Here is a 25,897-nt window from a genome sequence, read left to right on the forward strand (position 1 = left end):
AAGTTCATGTGTATTTCTAAACCCACTTCTTTTGCTTTTCATGTTTTTTTACTCACTTTTTGTCCCTCCCACAGCATCCATAAAAATGACATGCCGATGCATCATGGCCAATTATGCGATGACATTATCTAGTCTCCCCACTCAGAAACCCACTGCCACAGATAGATTGTAGTCCTGTGGAAATATACAGCTTTCTAATACAATAATGCATACAAAATTAGCATTTTTCTAATATTCTGGTTACCTTTCTTAACTCCATGATAGAGCCACATCTTAAAAAATTATCAACAAACGTCACTGCTTTGATTTTGACATTTCCGATTTGACATTTTCTGAGATTGAGAATCGTCAAACAAGTTTGTTCAAGCACAAGAATATCCATTGATGGAGATTTGTGTTGTAAAAATGACATAAATGCACATATCCAGTGTCAGCATTAGGTACAACTGTACAATACAATGACATCTATCACAGCAATGCATTAAAAATGTGCCTTTACGAAAGATAATGCGGAATTTTGATTGTTGTTTGCAGTGGTGCAGAGCGGATTCTAATATTCTGGTTAGACACAGTCGAAACAACTCTGTAGTTCCACACCAACGCAAACTTTGTTGAATGTAGAGGTGGAAAACTTTCAAAACACGCATTATTATATTCATATGTTCATTAGATGTCATTAGATTGCATATTTGTCACAGTTTTTCTAATGCAAAAGGGGGATTTAGACGTTTGTTTACATGTTTAGATGCTATCACTACAGTGATATATGATGCTAGCTCAGGAGTGCTGTGGTAGTTTTAAACGTATAAACACTATCATGTCTTGTTGAGGGAATAGAAAGATAAGTGGAACAATCACCTGAAACCGCAAAAAAGTAAAAGTGAGCCAAAGTAAGCAGAAGTAGTGTAAAGCTGAGTAAAAGTTGTGCCCAACTTAGGATCTTAGAGGCCCATCCATAAACACAGGAAACAGCAGCTAGGCGCGCCGCGAACAATTCCCAGCGTCTCCCTTCAGACATTCCACAGCAAAACTGGCTGACAACTTTGCCCCCAAATTAAAGATTCTCCAACACCAACAAATCCCCTTCATGCCAGTGGCAGAGGCGCAGAAGAGGAGCGGCCGCGTTCAGGCTTCACAGTCCTTCTTGCAAACTTGTTCAATCTGAGAGCTAAACGGCGCTAACGATGGAGCGGAGATTTATTTTCTGTACGTACCAACGCCGTACTTTTCCTTCTTCGTGGGCACCCAGCGAGACATCCTCCGACCTCCTCCGGTTTCCACAAGGCCCCGATAGGAGACCTTGGCGCTCGCAAATGCCGGACTTTTTTGCTTCACTTTTGATCGAGAGTTGTGGCACTACTCCGGGCAGCCATCTTTTTTTCCGCCACTGACCGGAGGCTCCACCAGGGGGACCAAAGGAACTAACTTCTCCGCCCGCCCTCCCCCCCGAGGACGTCCTAACTTGAAATCTCGTGTGACAGTTTGCTTTGTAAATATCATTACACCATTTTAAACTTTCTCTACCAAAACATATTCACTAATATATATTAAGTATAATATATATTATAGATTATAATATTGGGCCGCAAGGTGGTCTAGTTAGCATGTTGGCCACACAGTCACAGTCTGGAGATCGGGAAGACTTGGGTTTGATTCTCCCTCGGGCATTTCTGTGTGGAGTTTGCATGTTCTCCCTGTGCCTGCGTGGGTTCCGGGTACTCCGGTTTCCTCCCACATTCCAAAAGGTTAATTGGAGACTCTAAATTGTCCATAGGTATGAATGTGAGAGTGATTGTTTGTCTATATGTGCCCTGCCATTGGCTGGCGACCAGTCCAGGGTGTACCTCGCCTGTCGCCCAAAGTCAGCTGGGATAGGCTCCAGCATACCCCCGCGACTCAAATTAGGAGAAGCGGCATAGAAAATGGATGGATGGATGGATGGATATTATAATATATAATATTTCACTAGTGACTGAATAGCGCCATTCCTGTATGACGTACAAGGGAGCAGCTGCATGTTTTGAGGCCCCAGGGAAAATGGACACCATCAACCATGATAAGTAACATTTTGTACTACAGTTTAACAAAACAAACATCCATCCATTTTCTATGCAACTTATCCTCATTAAGGTCGCTGGGGTATGCTGGAGGCTATCCCATCTGACTTCAGGCGAGAGGCGGGGTACTAGACTGGACCCAGCCAATAGCAGGGCACATATAGACAAACAAGCATTCACACTCACATTCATACCTATGGACAATTTAGAGTCTCCAATTAACCTAACATGCATGTTTTTGGAATGTGGGAGGAAATCCATGTACTCACAGAGATGCCCAAGCAGAGAATTGAGCCCAGGTCTTCCCGATCTCCTGACTGTGTGGTCAACATGCTAGCCACTTGGCCACCGTGTGGCCCAAAACAGACATATCAAACAGTAAAAATGTAAAAGTATTCTTCAACAATATTGTTATAAATCACATCATCAACTAATAGCCTATTATTTTTGTGGCTGTTTTCCACCTGTTGCTAGGCAGAATTTGTGGGGCACAATGATTTTTAGCAAGATCTTATCATACCTCGAATGCAAAAATGTCACCTAAACAAGGGGTGTCCAAACTTTTTCCAGTGAGGGCCACATAGTGAAAAATGAAAGGATGAAACTTTGCCACTTTCACATTTTGTAAAGATATGCCATCCATCCATCCATCCATTCATCCATCCATCCATCTTCTTCCGCTTATCCGAAGTCGGGCCGTGGAGGCAGCAGCCTAAACAGGGAATCCCAGACTTCCCTCTCCCTAAGAAGTTAAATATATGTCAAGAAAAACCTGCATCTCAGCTTTGTGATACAAGTGAAAAAGCACATTATTATTATCACCTTCGCTATTTGCTTTTTTTCACATTTTTTTCACATTTCACAAATATTTCAAATTTCTTCTTGCAAATTTTCTTCTGACTTGACTTTATTGACTTTATTCCCATAATATGTTGACTTTATTTGTAAAATATGATAACTTTTTCCTCAACCTAATTTTTAAAAAATTCCAACTTTATTTTATTTTTTTGTGATATTACAACTAACTATAAACAACACGTGTTTTTTTAAATATTTAAACTCTATGCTACCTTAATGACATTTTCCATCATAATATTATTTTGTTATTCTCGTAATATTCAGACTTTCTTTCATTAAATTACAAAATTTTTCTCTTAATATTTAAGTTAGTAGTAAGTAGTTAGTTAGTAGTTAGTTAGTAAATTACAGCTGTTTTTTTTTTCATTTCTATTCATTCAACTATTTCAACTTCTTGTAACTTTACCTCTCATAATGATGACGTTATTTCCATGATATTTTGACTTTATTCTCCATACATCATTTGTTTGTTTGTTTTCCACAACCTAATTTCGAAAAAAATATAACTTTATTTGTTGTTTTGTTTGGTTTTCAGAATATTCTATTTATCCATCCATCTTCTACCGCTTATCTGAAGTTGGCTCGCGGGGGCAGCAGCCTAAGCAGGGAAGCCCAGACTTCCGTCTCCACGGCTACTTCATCGAGCTCCTCCCCACGAATACCGAGGGTTTCCCAGGCCAGTTGAGAGACATAGTCTCTCTAACATGTCCTGGGTCTTCCCCGAGGCCTCCTGCTGATCGGATGTGTCTTGAACACCTCCCCAGGAAAGTGTCCGGGAGGCATCCTTACCAGATGCCTGAGCCACCTCATCTGGCTCCTCTCAATGTGGAGGAGCAGCGGTTCTACTCCGAGTTTCTCACGGATGACAGTGCTTCTCACCTTATCGCTAAGAGAGAGCTCAGCCACCTGACAGAAAAAACAAATTTTGGCCGCTTGTCCTTTCGGTCACAACCCAAAGCTCATGATCATAGGTAAGGGTAGAAATGTAGATCGACTGTTAAATTGAAAGCTTTGCCTTTCAGCTCAGTTCTCTCTTCACCTCAACAGACCGATGCAAAGCCCGCATCACTGCAGATGCCACACCAATTCGCCTGTCGATCTCACGTTCCATCCTTCCCTCACTGGTGAACAAGACCCCAAGGTACTTAAACTCCTCCACTTGGGGCATGATCTCACCCTCGGCCCGGTAGTGACATCCAGAAGTTCTCCGATGACACAGCCATCGTTGGTTGTGTTTCAGAGGGGAATGATCTGGAATACAGGACGGTCATCAGGGACTTTGTCAGCTGGAGTGAGCTTAACCAGCTGCAGCTCAACACCAGCAAGACAAAGGAGATGATCATTAACTTCCAGAGGAAAACATCTCACTTCACACCGGTGAACATCCAGGGAGCGGACATAGAGTTGGTAGACAGCTACAAATTCCTGGGTGTTCACCTTAACAACAAGCTGGACTGGTCCGTCAACACCCACGCCCTCTACAAGAAGAGCCAGAGTCGCCTCCACCTGCTGAGGAGACTGAGGTCCTTTGGTGTGTGCAGGACTCTTTTACGGACCTTTTATGACTCTGTGGTGGCCTCAGCCATCTTCTATGCTGTGGGCTGCTGGAGAGGGGGCAGCACGGACAGGGACAGGAGCAGGATCAATAGGCTGATCAGGAGAGCAAGCTCTGTCCTGGACGGTCCTCTGGACTCCGTGGAGGAAGTGGGGGAGAGAAGGATGTTGGCTAAGCTGACATCCATCATGGACAACACCTCTCACCCGCTACATGACACTGTGGGTTCCCTTAGCAGCTCCTTCAGCAGCAGACTGTTACACCCACGGTGTAAGAAGGAGAGGTTCCGCAGGTCCTTCATACCGACCGCTGTCAGGCTCTACAACACCTGCACCACCTGAACCATGTTGTAGACACTATGCTTTCTTTACACTGTTCTCGTTACTTGTCTTGCTTGCTTGCTGCTGTAACAAGTAAATTTCCCCGCTGTGGGATAAATAAAGTACATACATACATACATACATACATAGTGACACTTTACCCTTTTCCGAGCGAGAACCATAAACTCGGACTTGGAGGTGCTGATTCTCATCTCAGCCACTTCACACTCGGCTGCGAACCGATCCAGTGAGTGTAGAAGATCACTACCTGACGAAGCCAGCAGTACCACATCAGCCACCATGGTTTTCATAATATTACAACTTTAAAATGATGCCTTTCTTTAATATTTAAACTTTATATTACAAAATGATGTTATATTACAAAATATTATAAAATGATGTTATTTTTTCTCATAACATTACGATATTGTTCTCATAAAATGATGACTTTTTCTCATTACATTTTTTTGTAGTTTTCTTGTTAAATCCTATTTTTAGAATGTGCCCCAGGCCAAAAAAAAAAAACAGCTGCGGGACAACAGACAACAGATCAAGTGTTCCACGCTTTTCATGTCTGTGGGGGGGAAAAAAAACAAAAAACAAACATCACTTATTTTTCCTGCTTAGCTTTGTGTTGCTATGCAGAATTTGTGGGGCACAATCTTTTTTAGCAAAAGCTTACCATACCCCGAATGCAAAAGAACCACTTAAATCAGGGGTGTCCAAACGTTTTCCAGAATGGTGAAAAATGAAAGAATGCAATTTTGCTACTTATATATTTTGTAAAGTAACACATGCAGATATGCTAAGAAGTTATATAAATGTCCATCCATCTTCTATGCCGCTTATCCTCATTAGGATCGCAAGGGTATGCTGGAGCCTATCCCAACTGATTTTGTCCAAGAATCAGGGTTAGACCCTGGACTGGTGGCCAGCCAATGGCAGGGCACATATAGACAAACAAGCATTCACACTCACATTCATACCTATGGACAATTTAGAGTCTCCAATTAACCTAACATGCATGTTTTTGGAATGTGGGGGGAAACCAGAGAAAACCCACACACGCACACAACACACAACATACAAACTCCACACAGTGATGCCCAACGAAGATTCAAACCCAGACCTTCCAGATCCCCTGACAGTGTGGCCAACATGCTAACTATTAGGCCACCGTGCGGCCGAAGTTATATATATTTAAAAAAAAACTGCATCTCAGCTTTGTCATATAGGTGAAAAAGCACATTATTAGTAGAGCCCAACCGATATGGGAATTTTGGGACCAATACCGATATTGGGGGCTGAAAAAAGCCAATATCCAATATATTGCCTGATAACTGATATATTGGCCGATATATGAAAAAAGAGCATCGATATACACAGGATAAATACTGTCCATGAACATAAATTCCCAAAATACGATTGAACACAAAGAAGCAGAAGACAACTAAATTAAGATAAGGAAGTTTAATAAGTAACACTGTCAACATAAGGATGTGCCGCTTTGTGATTTAGGTGTTGCCACAGATGTGTAGTGTTCTTTGCTTTGCTGGTGCTGGAGCCCAGGCTAACTTGTACACTGCACATGTTGCATCTAATGTAATGCCTGTTGTGAAGTGGCTCCACATCTTACTCTTCCCCTCTGCCTGTGAAATGAAAATATATACATTTCATGCATTTCAAATAAAAACAAGTGGTTGCATTGGGCTGAAAGTGATAATACACAGGCTAATGTAAGATGTTTTTAAACTAATACATTGTGGGGTTTTTTATTTAGCCAATATTTCAAATGTCTTCCCGTAAATGTTCTTATTTTGACTTTGTTCCCATAATATTTCGACTTTATTGCCATAATATTATAACTCTTTCAACTCTATGCTACTAAAACAACATTATTTTGAATTATTAAAGTTATTCTCGTAAAATTATTTTTCCTGCTTAGCTTCTCGTTGCTAGGCTAAATTTGTGGGTCACAATCTTTTCTAGCCATACATCCAATAAACATGACTACTCAATTCCCGTTTCACATTTTATACAACCATTTTGTGAGAAAAAAACCCACAGAAAGTCAAGGTACTAACTGATGAAACAAATCACATTTTTCCTACTCAATCCCTGTTTTCCTCTTGTTGCTCGGCAGAATTTGTTGGCCAAAATCATCTTTAGTAGGATTTTACCCACTATTAATACAACATTATTACTTAAATTAAGTATATTACACTTTTCACAATCATTTTCTTTAAAAAAAACACACCAGTCAAGGTGCTACTAAAATAAACAAATGCATGATTAAATTGCAGTACAGCACTATAGGAGCGTTTATGTACAATACATATTGTACTCTAATGCTTTGAGGGCTCTCTCAATTTTGCACCTTCCCTGCCCACACCCCCAGATGTTTTTGGTGCTTTTTATATTCCCTCATAAAACAAGATCCAAGCTTTATGCGCTGCTGCAACAAAAACACCAAAACATGTACAGAAAACATCCTTACAGGAGTTAATATATGAGGGGAGATTAATGAAAGCAGTAAATTATGTTGATTACAAAACATACACTATACTAAACATACACTTTCTACACTATGAATACATCACTTGGAAGTTATAACCATTTCACTCTTATGTTACAGTATATATTTACTGGCACAAAGAGAGGCTCTGTTTCTTATACATAATGTATTGTTTATAATTAAATAACCTTAAAAATAAGACACAGTCGTAATTTTTTTTGCCTGTCACTGTCACTTTTATTGAAATCAAAACATCAGAGGGCGCTGCTGCAGCCACACATTCCATGCAAAAAAAAAAGCTTTTGATTGTAATTTTATCATTGACTGAATCATTGAATTTGATCATTTTGCATGTTGAGCCGCCATCCCTTTGAAAGTCATTCCGGGGGCTGTCAGTCTACTGAGAAACATTGATTTCCACCGTACTGAAAAGTGATTTTATGAATCTTTTATTAATCTTGCCTCTAGTTTGAAGCTAAACTTGAAAATATGTATGGAGGTGCATCATGTGGATGGCTGCAACTCACAAGCTGACTCTTCATGCAGTCACATGGTCCAAATGGACGCTCCGGGATAGACGAGCCTCATCAGCCGCGGATCACAAGATCACTAGGATGGGGGATTCAGCCAAGCTGGGGGTGGGGGTTGGGGTAGGGTTTGGTGTTACCCTGTAAGGGAGCCACGGTGTTACATTTATAATATTATCATAGTCACTGTATCATATGAAAATAAGAATGTCCCACTTTCACAATCAAAAACGTTTGGTTAAATGTCGCATCAACAAGTGTTGTTTGTGACTCAAGCTAGTCCCCCCCTCCTTGCATCTTCCCATACTCCTCCCTTGTAGTGGATGATCAGCCCTTGTTCTCACTAGCTCCTTTGTTTCCCCAAGCATCCCTCACATTGATACACGACTTGACTGGAGACAGCGCCCAATGGAACCTTGCTTATTTAACGTAGTCGTGTAGAGCATTTGTCTCATGGTCTTTCACCACAGCCTGAAACTAGAGACCTGAGAGCGGTTACCTGAGCTGCTGGAGGCATAACTCTCCGGAGGCCAGCTGCTCACCTGCCGGCAAGCTGGAGGAGATGAGTCCCTGAGCTCCAAGGTGGAAAGCTTGTCCTATCTTTCTTGGCCTCAGAGCACCATTGAAGTCGGACAACGGGACAGCTGGCTCCAGCACCTCCACACGATGCAGAGTGACCATAATCCAACTCCGGCGTCCAGTGATCGGACCACGCTAACGCCTACCCTCAACAGAGAACCAACTGAACGAACCTGGAGACCTTACAGGAGTCCCTCCTTCAGCGGGGTTATGTCTTCATGTGGGAGCCAGTGGGGGAGTTTGGTGGGCAGCCAAGATTCCCTCCAAAGTGAGTTCTTTGTCCCCGTTGGACGCAGAGGGAGTTTGGAAAGGGTTCATATCATGCAGACGCCCAAGAAGGAGCAGTCCCAGGTCAGTTGTCTTGCTCCAGTGAATACTGGGTGGCTCCCAGTCCAGAAACGAGTCATGATGGTGGAGGATGCTCGGAACCAAAGCCAAATGTCTATGCATCACTCTGCTTCTCAGGTAAGACTCTAAACCTATGACGGTTTACAAAATCACAACTGATTTAGAATGTTTTATTGGCTATGCGGAACTTTCAAAAAAGACTGCTAGCATCTGTACCCGGATGCAGAAGCGTACTGTACTCACACCAGTGAATCCATGCCATGTTTGGACACATCTACTATATTGTCAAGTCCAGTTCATTTTCCTAGTGTGAGCACTACAATCCATACACAGATGGGGAAGAGGTAAGTCTGGACCCGGCATGATTGCAGTAACACTGCTGGAGGGCCGTGTGAGTGCGGGTTAACAGGAGACTAAGGAATCAACACACACACTACAATCTGTAGTCAATCGTGGCAGAGGTAGGCCGCGGCCTATCACTGTCTGCAGTAATAGTGCAGGGACAGAGGAGTCCAGTAATTATCCCTGTGAGGTATTAGTGCACTTTACTCTTACCAGGCAATCCATGCCTACTGTAAAGTCTGGTTCCTCTGACTAATGTAAGCACTACCATCCCTATTCGGTTGCAAAAAAGGGGGGCCTGGAATGACTGCAGTTAGGCCTGGGCTGGTTACCAGTTTCAAGGTATAACACGGAATGAAAGAGTCACCATTTCAAAATTGTGCGTCATACCGTTACTACGGTATGAGAGAAAGTGGAGGTCCAGCACGGCCACGACGTGGAAATACTTTGTCATGTCCTGTGTTATTCCTCTACGATACGAGCAAAAGTGGAGGTTATCATACCGCCAGAATCTTATACCGGCCCATGCCTAGAGTCCACACACACACTACGATCCGCACTCAGTGGAAGAAGGGGTAGGCCTAGGCAGCAATTGCAGCAATTGTGCTGGGACAGATGAGTCCAGCAATTATCCCTAGAGAGGTATTAGTGTACTGTACTGTACTAGGCAATCCATGCCTACTGTAAAGTCTGGTTCATGTAAGCACTACGATCCATATTCAGTTGCAAAAAAGGTGGGCCCGGCATGACTGCAGTTAGGCAATGAAAAATTGTGCGTCATATTGTTCCTACAGTATGAGAGAAAGTGGAGGTCCAGCGCGGCCACCACGTGAAAATATTTTGTCACATCCTGTGTTATTCCTCGCAGTCGAAACTGGGCTTTGGTGTGTTGAAACCACGGGCGTGTGCTGTGTTGCCATACGTCGGGCATAGATAGCACAGGCGTTGTTAGCTGCCTCATTAGCATTGAGCAGCACCGGTTCAGCTGTGCTATTTTCGCTGTTGTCAGTCGACACATTACTCATGTGGAGGGTCATCAAAAGTGGAGATGTGCTAGTGAATGAGAATGAGTGAATGAGTGAAAGAATGAGTGAGACAGGAGCGGAGGATAAGTGGTATAAATTATTTATTCTCCATAGCCAACTTCATTTTTTTACAATGATTATATATGTTTTAAGGCTGTAAAACCCCTCACCATACACTTTATACACTTTTCTCAGACAGGCAATAACATTTTCTCACATTTCTCTCTTGTTTAAACACTCAAAAAAGTTCAAAGCTTCGTTTTAATTTTAATGATCAAACTACCACAAGAAATTATTAAGTCACTCACGCCTATTTCGCTCCTTTTCGTCCCGGCGCCGTTCCGATGTGCTGCAGCGTTTTTGTATCACTGCTAAAACATATTGCTGCTGTCCTCCTCCTTCGAACTGAAGATTAATTTACAAGCTAGAAAGCAAGCAAGCAAGCAAGCAAGCAAGCTAGCGATAACGGAGGAGACAGGGTGGCACAAGGATACTGATTGACAACGGTCTACAGCAGATTAGGATACAGAAAACAAAGGGCTGCATGGCAGCAACATGGCTGCGTTAGCTGCTGTTTGAATGATGATCACACCATGAGCCTCCAAAACTCACCATACTCCGTCAATTGTTTGTTCTTCAAATGCCATATTAAAGCTTTTTTAATGTGCTATGCCTGCAAGATAGTTTCCATGGCATGTGTTAGCAGTTAAGGTCCACACAGCAGACATGATTTGTTATTGTTTTGTGGGAATGTTGTTGATGTTAGTTAGGTCAAGACAGTACACTGCACGAAAGGATCACTGTGGGCTGCAATAGTGATCGGCACAGGTGATTGGCTTGTGTGATCGCTTGTGTATCGGTGTTGAAACATTAGTATGGGCACAGGGCAATCTTGTGATTTTTCACGGAAAATAGCCGATACTGATCGGTGGCCGATCGATCGAAGCACCCCTAGTTAATGATAATAATAACAATGTCGCTGTAGCTTGGTTATATGCGTTACATTATATGTAAATGGGGCATTTTTGGAGCTTTTTGGAGGCTTTTTCAGAAGGCTTTACAGGCGGAATAAGTGTGGAATACGTGCAATAATGAGCTGTTTCTTTTTTATCAGTTTTTATATCTTTGTGGATGTGGATGGTGCTAGCTTGACGTAGGTATATTTATTCTTTGCCGTAGAGCACCTTTTGAAGCATGCCTTTGTCAAGAACCCGCGCTGGATTCTGAAGGATTTGTCACTGAAATCCTCTCAGGCTTTGTTACTCTTACATGTTCCACAGAAAGGCCTATATGAGTCTTTAGGGTAAAAATTGCAAAGTGAAGACTTTAAAAGAAAAAGTGCTATCGAGAGCCATTTGGGATCCGGCAGCAATCCGGCATCCTTTTGAAAAGAGCTTACGCTGCAGGACCCCTGCACATTATTCCAAAAGGTTTACGAGCCATTTGGAGCTGTGGCGGAAGAGATTGAGCTTATTGCCCTGAGCGAGGAGAAGCTAGTCAATGTGCAGCAGATTCATTGGAAGTGTTATACAGTCAAGTGAAGGTGGAACTTGCCACTGTACAATGCCACCATTTCCCCTGTGACTTACACACAGTCATAGCTGATTATTGACATTTCTTGGGAAACCTGCACGCCTTCCACCTCCACCAAGTGTGAAGACATGAGAGCACAATGTATTGTTTTTATCACCATTTGCCGGATTACTCACAAACTACTAGAGGTGTCACAAGATCTTGCGAGATTGACACATGACAAGATTTCTTGTTCAGAAAAGTGGGCACTAGGCCTGGGACGATGTGGTGTCTTCGCTGCCACATTATGTCTTTGAGAACACTCACGTCAAGAATCACGTCTTCGATGAAGGTAAAATAAACCTTTAATGTTAATTTATCCCTTTTATTTATCATTTATATGTATTTATATGCATTTGGAATTGTTTTCTGTATGTCAAAACATGATTTGTGTTAACATTTTTGGCTTTCTGTAACAGATTAATTGGATTGACATTATTTTTTATGGGGAAAAATAATTCAGTTAGGGTCTGCTTTAGTTAGAGTCAGAGCTTCTGGAACCATTTGGTGACGTTAACCAAGTTTCCACTGAAATTGGTTAGGCCCTAGACGGACCAAATAAATATGAACCAAACACAAACAGTTAGTGGTTAGGTCTGCAACATATCAGAAAACAGGCATAAATGTCGATCACCATTTTCCAAAGTCAAAGCTGATGTGTGTGAATATTTGGTTTTGCCTAAAACACGAAGATAATACAGTAAGTCTGCTTTCATGGATGACAATTGAAATGAGAAATATTCACATTTGAGAGGCTGAAATCGAAGGATTTTGTACATGTTTGAATGCAAAAAATAATTCATCAAATACCAAAATAGATGTCAATTAATTGGATAATTGATTAATTGTTGATATGTTTATTAATCGTTGCAGCTCTACTGTACTCAGCTGTCTAGTTGGTATACCCCAGGGTAGCTGTGGCTTACCACCGGCAGTGTGTGACTGTGGAGTGAATGAATAATGGATGTCAGCGTAAAGCATTATGGATCGCTGGTAAAAGGCACTATACAAATCTAATCCATTATTATTATTGCTACTTGACTACCTTCAAAAGTATTCTATTTGACAGTAGCTAGATTTTCTATTGCTTAGCATATTCCTGCGTATTTATTCTGGTCTGACTGATATTTTGCAAACCCTACATGCTTTTTAACCTCCACCAAGTGCAACATGTTGTTTGATCGCTAATTTTGACTTGTTAGCAGGATTACGCTAAAAACACACAACCGATTTCCCCAAAACTTCTTGAAGAAGCATGTGTATTTGACTTGGAGTTATGGTCAGTTTGTATTGGACACAAATGGTGCAGTGACCAGGCAAATCCAACAGAGGGAGCTGCACCTACGGGACTGTATTGGGGCAAATGGTTTCGTGACAAGTTTCAAATGATCTTTGCTCAGTTACATTTCTGCTCTTTTGTTTACAGGTGAAACTGAAACAACCCATCACGCCGACATTTCAGAAGAGCCGAGGAAGCGTCAGCAATCACCAAGGTTTGTGCTTCATTGGGGTCACATGTTGCATTTTCAACAGCTGCATAAGAGTGGTACATACAGTAGTCCAAATCTAGCCATGGTTGTGGCCACGATGCCACAAAGAAAGCATCTCTATCAGGATCTGAAATGTGGCAGGGAGAGATAGGAAGCTAGAGGCGTGAAGATAAGACGAGAGATCCAGACTGATTGGCAAAGGAGCCCCACTAATCTTTGAACATTGCAGCCCTTCACTCAGACTGCTTTTATCCCAAGTTTGATCCCTCTACCTCCTCGTTCTTGTTTATACATTGATTATCCCGTCAAGAACTGGGCTGCATGAAGGAATCAAGGTAATCCATCTTTGGCAGCAGGAAACGCGGGCATAAGTGCCGTTGAAAGAACTGTAAAAATAAACAATAATGAGGTAAAACACAGGTTTTTGTGCTGAAAACGACAGAAACCCATATATGTAACCTGCCTGGTTGACAGCGCTAGCCATCGAGCTAATTGTCAACTCGATATCCAGTTAAGGCGTCAGGGAGTGAGATTTACCAATGTACTTTACGTTTATACAACAGCATCTACCGTAAATACTCCAATTAACATCTCTATTCCATTAACTGTAGTCTCCTACAGAAGAAAATAACTGCCGGGTCATTGTCCTTTATGAACTTCACAAGATGTCAGTAGCTGCATTTGAGGTATCATGAGTGGAGTGGTTAGCTGCCTTTGCATGCGCTTTAAAATGTTGTCAGCTTTTGGTGTTACAATGTTGGATACAATGAGCTCATCACTGGTACAGTATTGATGCTGGCTGAGCAGGTTACTCCTTACTGCTATTACAGCACTGGTTCTGTTGCTGCTGTGTTGTGCAAAGTACTTATCAATGAATGACCATGTGGTCAAAGAGTGTCCAAAGCCACATCAGTTTGGTCCACAAACTCCAAATGTGACTTTTTTTTTTGGTGAAAAAAAAAAAAACAGTCAGGTTGGTTGGCCCTGCCAACAAGGTGTCCCTTCTGTCACACTCTGTGAGTTAGCCCGTGTGACACGTTTATGTTCACTTCTTATGCCTTAGTTCCTGTTTCCATGCCCTTATTTTGTAGTTCTTCCGGTGTTGCCCTGTTCTGTGTCTGTCTGCTTTAATTTTCCTTAATCTCGCACACCTGCTGCTAGTTTAGTTTCCCGTCTATTTAGTTCAGGTGCGTGCTTCTTGAGTTGTCAGTACATTGCTTGCTTTATGTGACTTACACATGTGCTGTACAGTAGGCCTGTCTGTGCTGGATCCCTGTTGCTGCACTGCAGCTATCCTTATTAGACATTCTTCCCTGCAACGGGTCTCAATTATGCATCTTGGCATAAGATGTAACGCCTTAATTTTTACAGAAGTTGGTAACCCTACCAGTTAATTTGCAAATTATATTTTATTATTATTAGATAGATTATTAGATTATTAGATAGATTTTTGTTGCTCGCTTGTGCTACACACTTCAGACCAGTAGTTGACAGTAACGCATAAATGAAGTTGTTTGCCAACCAACATTAACTCCTGAAGAGGAAGAAAGCAGACAAACACCAAAGAAGAAGGCGGGTCGATTTGTGGGGAAAGAGGGTGGTATTGGAGTTTATAGTATTTATCAGTAATACAGTGCATATGAGAGGAAATGTGAATGTTTGCTTTACAAGTCGATTTCGGTGTGTGCCCCTAAATGTTCTTGAAGTTAGGGGGCACTGTGCTAGTAAAAGAAGTTAGTCAGGAGCCCTGCACATACTGAAAATTGCAAGGATGCAGGGGCCACTTTTGGTGTTTTGTGAAGCAACACATGTAGATATGCTAAGAAGTTCTATATTTCAAGAAAAAAACTGCATCTCAGTTTTGAGACATGGGTGAAAAAGCGTATAAGAATCAACTTCGGTCTTTGTTTTTTTATTTCCCCCATTTTTGCTGCATTTTTCTTCTCAAATCTTTGTAAATTTACTAGCTGTAATATTTTGACTTTTTTTTTTTTTAGTCCAGGAAATCGAATGAAGTCGTTAATTCCAAACATTCCCTCCGGCTGTCATCTCCTTATATCCTTTTCTGTCAACAATTTAGCAGCAGGTCTTTGAACCAGACTGAAGGTGTTTTGGCCGTCCACCAGAATAAAACCATCCAAATATAAAATTGCCTGAAGGTAATGAGCAAATGTTGTCAATAGGGAAAAAAAGGTCTTCCTTTTTTGCACATGCTGGCCAATTTTCAGTGTGTCTGTGCCCACATGCTGTTTAGCGAAAGCTTAACAGGCCATCAGGATGAGGATGGGCACTAACACTGCTGGAGGAATGATCAGATTCTTTAGAGAGTGGGAGGGAGGCTCGCAAATTAGTCTGCGGCCTTTTTTTTCTGAGACAGAAATGAGAGTGGCTGAGTCAGCTGGAACACAGTGAACCATTTTCCCTCCTGGCAACATCTCTGAAAACACATTATTTGTGTTTCTCGAGCTGCAATCACCTTTTTTTTTTTTTTTTCCCACAAAAGACACATTTTCAAACTTGCCTCTCACATTCTCCCTTGAAATGAGGAATCCTCTCCACAGCTTTCAGTGGAGGTGTGTGGCACGGTGAGGGGTATCCCAAAGTGAAAGCCGGTTGGTCGGCATGGCAACAGCAGTCGTGGTGGCCAAAGATGCCGGTGGTGAGATGCGACCACTCCCTGTCAGTGAGTGTGTCTCTGGGGTGGTGCCAGAGTCGCTTTGCTGTGCTAACATTCATTATTGACATTGTCAACATTGTCACTCAGTCAATCCAAACATACGTGCGCGCATGCATGTGTTTGTGTGCGTGTGTGTGTATGCGAGAGGAGGAGCAGAAATAGTTGGAAAATGTGACCGTTTTGTTTTGCCATCATTATAGACGTGGAGAGAAGTGACAGCAGGACGTGGTGGACACAAGACCAGGGCTCTCCTGTCATTAAACAGGTAACCAGCTTTCACTTGGAACACACGGTCTGTAAGCAGTACAGTACGGAATGTCACGGTACGTTTTCCATGTTTTTTGGAACACTAGCCCTTAAAAAAATCAGTTGGTAAGCATGTGGAAGTCTTGCAAATGCTTCTATGTTGTATTGCTGGAGCACTCAATTTGATCATGACACTTTCAATGCAAACATAATTGTTAATAGTGTTCCTTTCGTTTGTTTAGTTGTTGTTTTTTTACCAGGGAAACCTTATATTTTCTACAAAATAATATGCTTTTCCCTTCGTCTAAAGCACAGGTGTCAAGCTTAATGTCCGGGGTCCTGATTTGACCCGCCACATCGTTTGTTATGACCCGAGAAAGCCTGGCAATAATGCATATAAAAAATTTGTCCTGACAATTTTGTCTGAAAATTTGTACTGCATGCAATTGGAGGTTTTTACATATATATATTTTGGATGCTTTGGGTGGAATCGTTTTCATTCTACCCAAACGACGGTCGCTGCCAGGAAGCGGTTTCATTCCGCTGCATCTTCACTGTCGTTTTGCACACAAGAGTGAAACCAGTCTTGGTTGGGGTGGAGTGAAACGGGAGAATAAATGCTTGCACAACAGTCTTTGAGCATGAACTGATGAAGCCTGCTTGGATGTGAGGCAAAATGTCCTTGAACAGTCCGGTTGTGCACACGTTTCAGACAAAGCTGCGGCCCTCTGAGGGCAAACGCAACTGTGATGTAGCCCACGGTAAAAACAAGTTTGACACCCCTGTTCTAAGGCATTTTGGTGATTAAGGGTTATGGTACTGTATGTACATTTTAAATAGATTAACATTTTAAAAAAAAATTACAAAACAATAAACCCAAAAAGACCAGAAGTTAAAATGTAATTTAGTTTATGAATACATATATAATAATATATAATAATATTATATAATAATAAAATACATAATTTTTTAAAATTATGTTTTGAAGTTTCACAGTTGTTCAAAATAGGCTGAACATACCAACAATTTTAACCCTATATTTTCCCAAAAACGATACTATTTTACCTAGGGGTGCACGATAATTATTGTTCTGAAATGAGGGAATTATGACGTTATACCGATAAATCCGATAACATTAAAAATAGCTCCTATAACTGTTTATTTTTTAAAAAACGATCCAATGAGGCACGATTGCCAGTGAGCAAATCACTCCTTTTTTCTCCTGCCTGTGACGTTAACGGCCTGTCGTAACTTCTCCTGAGCTCACTTGTAAACTTTCACCTTCCGATAAAGACATTTTGTGTGCTAGTTGAACCAAATGCTCCACGATGAGGTGGCAAGAAAACCCATCGAGCACACAAAAACCTTTTCAGCCACCTGAAACGCCAGCGCTGCAGCTTTTTGAAAAGTGCAAAAGGTTTGCCAAAAACCTCTGTGGCGTCACACCGGTTGCTCGGAGTGTGTGCTCAAATACAGTGCACCTTGCTGGACCATGCCACGTGGCTTCTCCCGCTCTATACTCCTACATGAATGTACCCGTTACTACATGGTCACAGCATGAAGACAAAATGATAAAACATTGCTGGAGTTTTTGGAGGTGTTTTAGGGGCTAGCCATTCCGAAACGTTTTCTAGTCAAAACGGTAAAGTATTTTATTGTTTCAGCCTCTCGTCCACATGGAAACTGCGATCTGGGTGCCCTGAAACAGTATTTTTTGAAAACTGCTTCCAGAGTGTGCCCTTTCCGTATAGACGAGCAATTCTCCGCTTTTTTAAAACGATGAAGTCAGTGACCACTTTGTCGTCATGTCGCCACATGTGACAAAGCTTTGACAACAAGCCAACATAATATCTGAATATTTGGAATGCCATTGACTCACCGCAGTTGACATTCTCCTGTTATTTTCTTGTCTTACACTCCCAAAATGACGCACATGTAATTCCCCTTTGTCGTAAGTCTAGACAAGCCTTCGACGATAGACTTATGTGCATGCATCTTTTCTTCTTCTGTAGTATGGTGTGTCACGTGGTTTCATCTGCGTGTCTGTTCACAGCACCACACGTCGGTATGTTTTGTGTATTGTATCATTTTCACTCAGCGGTTCGTTTCCGTCTCGATGCAACTACTTACTAATCCGGGACAGTAGATGCAGTATTTTTTTAAACTCATAAAAAAATTAAATCTCAGGAATGGGTGTGGACAGGGCCTTACTAGCAGGCCTTCTTAGTAGTGGAATAAGTGAATCCCATTACATGCATTGCTAGCAGTTTGTCAATATTTAGAATGCACAGAAAAGAGAAAGACGTGTGTTCATGTCTCACATAATGATTGTGGATGATGTGCAAAATTCCCAAAAACGTGCAGTTTTCCTTTAAGTTCTTCCATCAATAGCTGTGGTATTGTACTGCTAAAAAATGTAATTCTTATGAGCTATTTTTGTTGTCATCAATATAGCTTATGGTATCCAATGATGACTTTGACTTCTATTGTTGAGTTTTGAGGTGGCTGAAAAGTCCAATATGAGAGCCACTGGATGTATTGCAATGGGGGCATATGAAGTTAGTGTTCATTGTGATCTTGGCTACAGGGAGGGGTCATCTTCTTCCTCTGGCGTTGCCTTTCCCTTGCCTCGCTCCTCTCATCTTCAAAAAGCTGAAGTCCAACATGGCAAAGTTGCCTCCAGAGAGGACAATCTGAGGCAGACCTTTCCAGCTGTGTGTGCTGTATTCCACACCTTGAGTGTTGTCTTCAGCTGGTCCTTGTATTTCTGCTTTTGACCTCCTGCAGATCGCTGGCCATGATGTAGTTGACCGTGGAAGTCTGTCATTTGGCATTCTGATGGTGTTGCCGGCTCATTGCACTTTGTACTGAAGAAAGGTGGCCTGCGTGCTCTCTGCCAGTTTTATCCATAACTTCCATGTGTGGTACATGATCACGCCCTTCTAATATATAACTTAAACATTTCAGTGAGTATGCTGTAAGGCTTAACCCAATTATGCACCTTATACAAGTGCAAAACGGGATTTTTGTACAACATACTCCTAAAATTCCCCCGCCATAAAACACGTGTATGAACAGACGCTGGCAGGAACTTAACCTGGTTGACGGGGGCCAACCCTCCGCTAAGCAGAAAGCAGTGCATCAGCATTTCTCTTTGCTCGATAAACACCATCAGAAGCCTCTAAAGACGTGACACTCTGGCCTCTTTCACTGCAGGGATGAAGTCTCATTGTTATTCTGTGAGGGATAAGTCACACTCTGTGCTGGATTGGCCCGCTTACTGCCACTCCTCTGTGGCTGTTGGGGCATCGACTGTGTCGAGCGAGCGAGTGGTGGGAGAGTCATCTAACTCAAGAATAAACACAAGAAGCCCTGAAGGAAGATGAGGCAGCTGACCCGCCGTTTAAAGTAGCAGCGTGCGTGGAGGGATGTCATGCTGTCAGTGCATCATGCCTCATGAATTAAATGAGCTTTTCTTCACCTTTACAATGCTTCAATTAAGTGCCGCTATTCAATTCACCGTCCAGTCTACAATAGTCGCCGGGTACGCCATCTACAAAACAGTTTCTAACTTTATTTTGTTTTATTATCCACAAGATGGCAGTGGCTACATTTGGAGTAGCACCTTTATCTCGCTCTGCATGCGCTTCAAAATGTTACTACTCAGCTGTTGGTGTGAAACTTGTTGCCCTGCTGTTCACAATGAACTCACCTGCACTACTAACGCTCGCCGAGCAGTTTGTTTCTTAACGCTATTACAACATTGGTTCTGTTGCTGCTGTGAGTTATGTTTTCCCTTCTACTTTCTCATCCCTCCACATCATTATTAAAGTGAAAATGTACTTGTTTTGAAATTTGGGAAATAACATCCTTTCACCAATTATTGCCGGCTGCTAATTGGCACCCTGTTCTCTTTGTGGTTGGCTAGGCTGTCATACTGTGTCTAGACAAGGGTGGGGTTCACAATGAAGGGTGATTAACACCTTCAATGTGCCTTACAGGTGCCAGATAAACGGGGCCCTCCTGCTCATGAAAAACATGGAATCTGGCATTCTCTGAGGAGAGGATGGAATACCAACAGGACCTCAGAGCCTCCCACACCCAGAGTAGAAGAACACCCTAAGCGTCCTCAAACATCTTCCACATCCTGTAAGGTGTTCATTCCCCTGCGCAGGGCGAGCAGCGGCCATCCCGTGACGCCCCCCGACCAGCTGCTCAAGCACAGCAGCTTACAACCCTCGCACATCCAGACCAGCTACGCTGCGACCACCCTAGTCCCTCACAACAAAGTGGGCTTCTCCTCCATCACCATCTCCAGCAGGAAAGTCGCCAGATCGGCCAGTCTTTCGTCGTTGGACAGGCCTGCCTACGACTACCTAGCAAAGACCGGGCAACACTTACCTGATGTTCCCATGGACCAAACCTCCAGTGGGGCGCAGAGGAAGCCCACCATTGTCAAAGTGGTCGAACAGAGGACCACGCTCAGCCACCGCCCAGCTGTTCTGGACACGGTAGTCCACAGAAGAAAGGCTGCCATAATTAAAGTGACCGAGCACAAGGAGAGCTTCAGTCCAGCTAGGGAGACGTCTCAGCCTCCAGATGGGACCCACAAGGAAAATGGTACATGGAGTCAGGGAAGCCATCCAGAAACCAGTCCAGATGGCAAAAATGGCAACATATCAAACACGTCCACACTGAGACTTCTTGTCAACAACCCTCCCGCTTCCTCAGAGCTCTCTGGACAAAAACCCAAGAGGCCGCTGAGCTGCCATGGCGATGTCTTCCCACACGGAGACAGGCCAAGCGAGGAGAGCGTCCCTCCACCACCGGCTGTCAGGAAATGGAGCTTTGGGCTCCCCCAGGAGACCACGCAACGCAACCCTGCCAGCTGGAGCCCCCTCAGCCCGGCGGAAGGTGCAAGAGACGCCTGGAAGCTAAGAAAAGATGAGTGGAGGAGGTCGTCTCCCTGTCTCACGCTCATTCAGACACCGGGTAGGTTTGACAGGCGTCTTCTTGTCAGCACTTTTTGTCCAACATCTACAGCTTCAAAAGCACCTAAAAATACACTCACTCTCACACACACACTTGTGCTCTTTCTGCTCCTTGTGTTATCAGTCAGCATGATTGGATTTGATCCAAAGCTTTCATTATCTACTGTGATTTCATCCTCCGTGTCACTTACCATATAACCCCTTTCGCACAGAGACACTTACTTCCACCTTCTTTCATTGCCGCTGGACATCTCTTTGCACGTGTAGAGAAAAGACAATGAAAAATGTGAAAATAAAGAACTAGATTTTCCGGATTATAAAGCGCTCCGGAGTATAAATTGTGTCAGTCAAAAAATGCACCATGACGAGGAAAAACACATGTAAAAGTTGCACTGAACTATAAGTCGCATTTACTGGTATTTACCAATACATAAATAAGTGATTTTTTTTTAAGTATATGGACACAATAAGACCTTATCTATGTCAGAAATGTCAGAATGTTCTCTGACATAAGCAGCATGACGCCTGGACACATCCCAGTGTGTAGAAACACACTAAATAGCCACCAAAACTTCATATTTGTATTCACAAATGAATTAAAATAAGACTGAAACTCATTTATTTAGAAAAAAAATCAGACCTCACAATTGCTCTTACTTTCTCTCCTGTCGTATCACTGTGCGTCCATTGTTGTGTATGTGTATGTGTTCCATGCACATTGCATCCGCGCATGGAAACGCTGTGGAACACATACAGTACATAACAATGCATGCGCAGTGATTGTGAGGTCTGATTTTTTCGAAGAGGCATTTTTGGGATGTAAATGTGTTACTCTTTTGAACACATATTGTTTTGAGAAGACAAACTCTTTACTTAAGCGGCCGCACCAACTAACCAGAACGACGTTCCTCATCACCGAAATCCATCCAGAACTCGGCTAACGGGACAAAGTGGGGGGTAGTTAGCGGAGCTTTATTTTAAGATGTGTAGTGAAGCCTATCTAACCCCTCTGGTCTGCCCCGAATGAGAGTCGAGAGTTCTAGAGTGCTAGCCATTGAGCTGTCAACTTGATGTCCAGTGCGACTCTTAAGGCATGAGAGAGTGAGGTTCACCAACATACTGTACTTTTGCACAGCTGCACCTGCTGGCATCTGTTAGACATATACATGCTCATCTAGCGAGTTATCGTGTCCACCAGGAAGGAGGATTTCCCTTCATGACGTCATGAACTTCAAAAACAAGCATTTTAGCGCCTGTCTTCTCAAAAGTAAAGCAAACAAGTGAGAGAGATGATAGATTGTTCCCATGTTTGGTGCTCATGAACAGCCTGTAGGGACATAGATTACTGTTAGAACATCATTAAAAAGTCACTTTGGCGTAACTGGGGACCTTTTAAGTGAGGTTTTAGCCTCAAAATCACCAGTTGTGGACTTGTTGATGCTTGCTGAAAAGCCAGTCAATAACATTTTTGCCTTAAGCATCTGTATTTAAAAAAAAACAAAACACATGTTTACATCTTTTAGCATCCTGGCTTGCAACAAGCTCTACTTTTTGTTTTTGTTTTTGGAGTCTGTAATGCTTAATGGCGATGTTAAAATTTCAAATATTGGTACTTGAGTGTTCGTCTTTGAAGCCTCTGCTTTTGTGGCACTGGTCCACTGGGAAAACATGTAAGTCGGCATGATGTCCTCACACTAACAAATCTGCTTGATTATGCAAAACAAGCTGAATCAGTGATAAGTGAGAGTGTTTATTCATTCATGATGGCTTCTCCCCATGTGCCGTGATTAAATATTCCTTCATTGCATTCATAACCCGCATCATCAATTAATTAGCCAAAAAACCAAAAGTGGCGCAATTTGAATTCAATGCATTTCATGTCCAAATGAAGTAGTGAGTGTTTATTGTTATGTTGCAGAGCCTCATCAGTCTCCAGAGGAAGTCCTGGCCCTCAATGCGGCTGCCATCATCGCAAACATCAAACTCCAAAGACAGCTTAGTAAGAAGAAAACATCACACAGCAATTTGGAGGGGGAATCCGCAGCCTCCCCCCAGGGAAATACAGGTATTATTATCCAGGCCCTTTATGTAATTATCATTTGCCACCTTATATCGCATTGATCTTTCTTCACAATCACCTAGAAATGTTGCAAGCTCCACACTTTGCTTCCAGAAGCACACCTTTGATTGAATCAGCTCACGTGCACTGACATTCTGTGCCATACCTAGGAATGAGACGTCCCGGCATGGCCTGCAGGGCTACTGAACAATGGCACATTGCTCGCAGGGGGAGTGAAGCCAAGCCAGGTGTATTGCTGGGTTTCATGTGACATCACACTCGGTCGTTGTCAGCCCTGCCTCAAAGAGATGGGGGGCTGTCACTACGCTATCCGTACCAGGAATGCTGCCGGTTCTACGCATGTGCAGAAAGCGTCTACATCCGGTCGGCCTATTTTTTGGCAGTCACGTGTTAGGCAAGCCGATTGGTACTACGCATGTGTACGTAATCTACGTCATCTGTCGATCTTTTTTATGGCGGTTACAGATCGTAAACATCAGGTAAAACGATTTCCCCTGCGCATGCGCAATGTACACCACCCATTTCTCCCTCCCAAAAACATTAAGATCGGAGAAATTCTAACATAATCATAATTAGTCACTGGAGAAATTACAACATAATCATAATTCATCACATTTTTTTTCTTATATCATATGCATGGTGCAAGTGGACAAATTATAAGCCCTCTTTTCTTCGTTCCATAAATTATTTAAAAAATGTTCTTTTCAGACAAAAGCATTTGCTAGCAAGATGTATGTATGCATGTATGTATGCTAGCATGATGGATGGATAGTATTTTTCCGTTTTAGAAAAAAACCTAGTTGAATCTTCTAGATTGATTGATCATTTCATTTTACTTATGGTTGTTTACATTCAAATATCACGGTATTATGTCACTAAGAAAATAACCCCCAACATACACTGTTCCCTCGTTTAACGCGGGGGTTACGTTCCAAAAAATACCCACGTTAAATGAAGTCCGTGAAGTAGAAATTGATTTTTTTTCCCGTTTTTTATATGTTTTGTCATTCATTATACATTTTTTCGTTTACAGAATATGTTTTTCGTTGATTATATATGTTTTAAGGCTGTAAAAACCCTCACCACACACTTTTCTCAGCCAGGTGTTAACATTTTCTCACATTTTTCTCATTCAAACACTCTCAAAGTTCAAACCTTTGTAGATAAAAAAAACACAAGAACACTACTGTATTCAAAACCTGTTTTAAGCCAAAACATTTATTTGAGAAATTAATATATAAACGTCCCTCCATCCATTTTCTTCCACTTTATCCAGGCCAGGTATAAACGTTTTCCTATATATAAAAAGATAGCTTTTAGAAACAAATGTAATTTTAATGATCAATCTACAAGGTTGGACACATAAGAAATTATTAATAGTGACTCATACGTGTTTTACAGTTTCACTGACCGTGCCTCTTCGTCCTGGCGCGGCTCTGCTGGAGAGTCTTTTTCCGCTGAAGCCCTTGGTGCAGGTGTCTTTTGGTGTTGACTGAAGAACATAGTTATGGGTAGTTGTTGGCGCTCTTTTTTTCTTCTGGGCGAGAATATTTTTATAAACAGACATGCCCCCTTCGATAATAGTTGAGAACTGTAATGAACGAAACAGCAAAGCGTCCCATTCTTGTGCAGCTCGCTGAAGTTCATTGGCCATTCTCACCATGGTTACCAAGGGATCAAGTGTTAGTCCATCCTCCTCGTCTTTATCAACACTTGTGTCCTCTTCTTCCTCTTCTCCTTCATCCTCGGTTGGTGGCTTTGTCATCTCTGCCAGGTCTTCATCAGTCAGCAGTTGTGAGTGGGCATCAATCAGGGCATTACTGTCATCAGGAGTCATATCATTAAAGCCATCTCCCGCAAGCTGTTTAGCCAGATTCACAGCTGTATCTACCGCAGAGATGCATCTCATCAAGAGCGCATCCGGTAGGGTTGTGCACTGCCTCTGGCCACAGGTTTTTTTTTCCAGCAGGCATTTAAAGTTTCAGTTTTCATCTCCTGAATGGCCCTCTGAATATTTTGGAGACATGATGCAATGCTGTATTCATGCCAGTAGGTCTTCAGTACGAAATCTTCGAGTCCATAGCCTCAACAAGATGTTGTCGGGTGTTGTGCATGTAGAGGGCCTTGAAAGCGTGGATCATGCCTTGGTCCATGGGTTGAATCAGTGTTATAGTGTTTGATTTGCACACCATCATACGACAAATCATCAGAGTGGCCGCAGGCGTTGTCTACGAGCAGCAGCACTATGAATCTATAATCTACTTCTTTTCCTCCCAAATAACGCTTGACCTCTGGGATGAAACACTGTTTGAACCAATCCATATTGATCACTTTTTTCGTCCAAGCCTTTGCGTAGAAAAAAAAACGGCAACGTATTCTTATTTTTGTTTTTTAGGGCTCTAGGATTTTTAGACTTATAAATAAGCCCTGGTTTTATCATGAAGCCTGCAGCATTTCTACACATAACCAGAGTCACACGATCTTTTTCGGCCTTAAATCCTGCGCTTTTGGCTTCGTTCTGCATTATAAAGGTGCGAGAGGGCATTTGTTTCCAAAATAAGCCTGTCTCGTCCATATTAAAGACTTCAGGCTTATATCTCCCTTCCTCGATGATGGCTTTAAATTTGTTGACGTATGCCTCTGCTTCTGCAGCCTCTCCGTGCAGAGAAACACTTTTAAGTCCAAAGTATTTCTGAAATTTGTCAAACCAGCCCT

At 42.4% G+C, this 25,897-nt stretch overlaps 2 protein-coding genes across 5 annotated transcripts in view; one reads left to right on the forward strand and one right to left on the reverse strand.

Annotated features, from left to right (window-relative positions):
• Nucleotides 1-1,416, reverse strand: part of dock1 (dedicator of cytokinesis 1) — a 233,058-nt gene extending 231,642 nt beyond the window's left edge. The window contains exon 1 of one of the 2 annotated variants that reach the window (XM_054800773.1): nt 1,215-1,416. In XM_054800773.1, coding sequence (XP_054656748.1) covers nt 1,215-1,257 — 43 coding nt within the window. In that variant the 5' untranslated portion in view covers nt 1,258-1,416. The remainder of the gene's footprint in view (nt 1-1,214) is intronic. The other variant, XM_054800780.1, reaches the window with a different exon arrangement.
• c2h10orf90 (chromosome 2 C10orf90 homolog) overlaps nt 1-25,897 on the forward strand; it is a 52,332-nt gene that overhangs the window by 17,999 nt on the left and 8,436 nt on the right. For 2 of the 3 annotated variants that reach the window (XR_008573869.1, XM_054800813.1), the window contains exons 1-5: nt 8,055-8,876; nt 13,125-13,191; nt 16,066-16,130; nt 20,113-21,103; nt 23,021-23,167. Coding sequence is in view for 2 of the 3 variants with exons in the window: in XM_054800813.1 (XP_054656788.1) it covers nt 8,499-8,876; nt 13,125-13,191; nt 16,066-16,130; nt 20,113-21,103; nt 23,021-23,167 (1,648 nt within the window). In the remaining variant the exon portion in view is untranslated. Of the gene's footprint in view, nt 1-8,054; nt 8,877-13,124; nt 13,192-16,065; nt 16,131-20,112; nt 21,104-23,020; nt 23,168-25,897 lie in introns of those variants that run through there. The other variant, XM_054800825.1, reaches the window with a different exon arrangement.

This window comes from Dunckerocampus dactyliophorus, chromosome 2, assembly GCF_027744805.1.
Source record: "Dunckerocampus dactyliophorus isolate RoL2022-P2 chromosome 2, RoL_Ddac_1.1, whole genome shotgun sequence".
NCBI lineage: Eukaryota > Metazoa > Chordata > Actinopteri > Syngnathiformes > Syngnathidae > Dunckerocampus > Dunckerocampus dactyliophorus.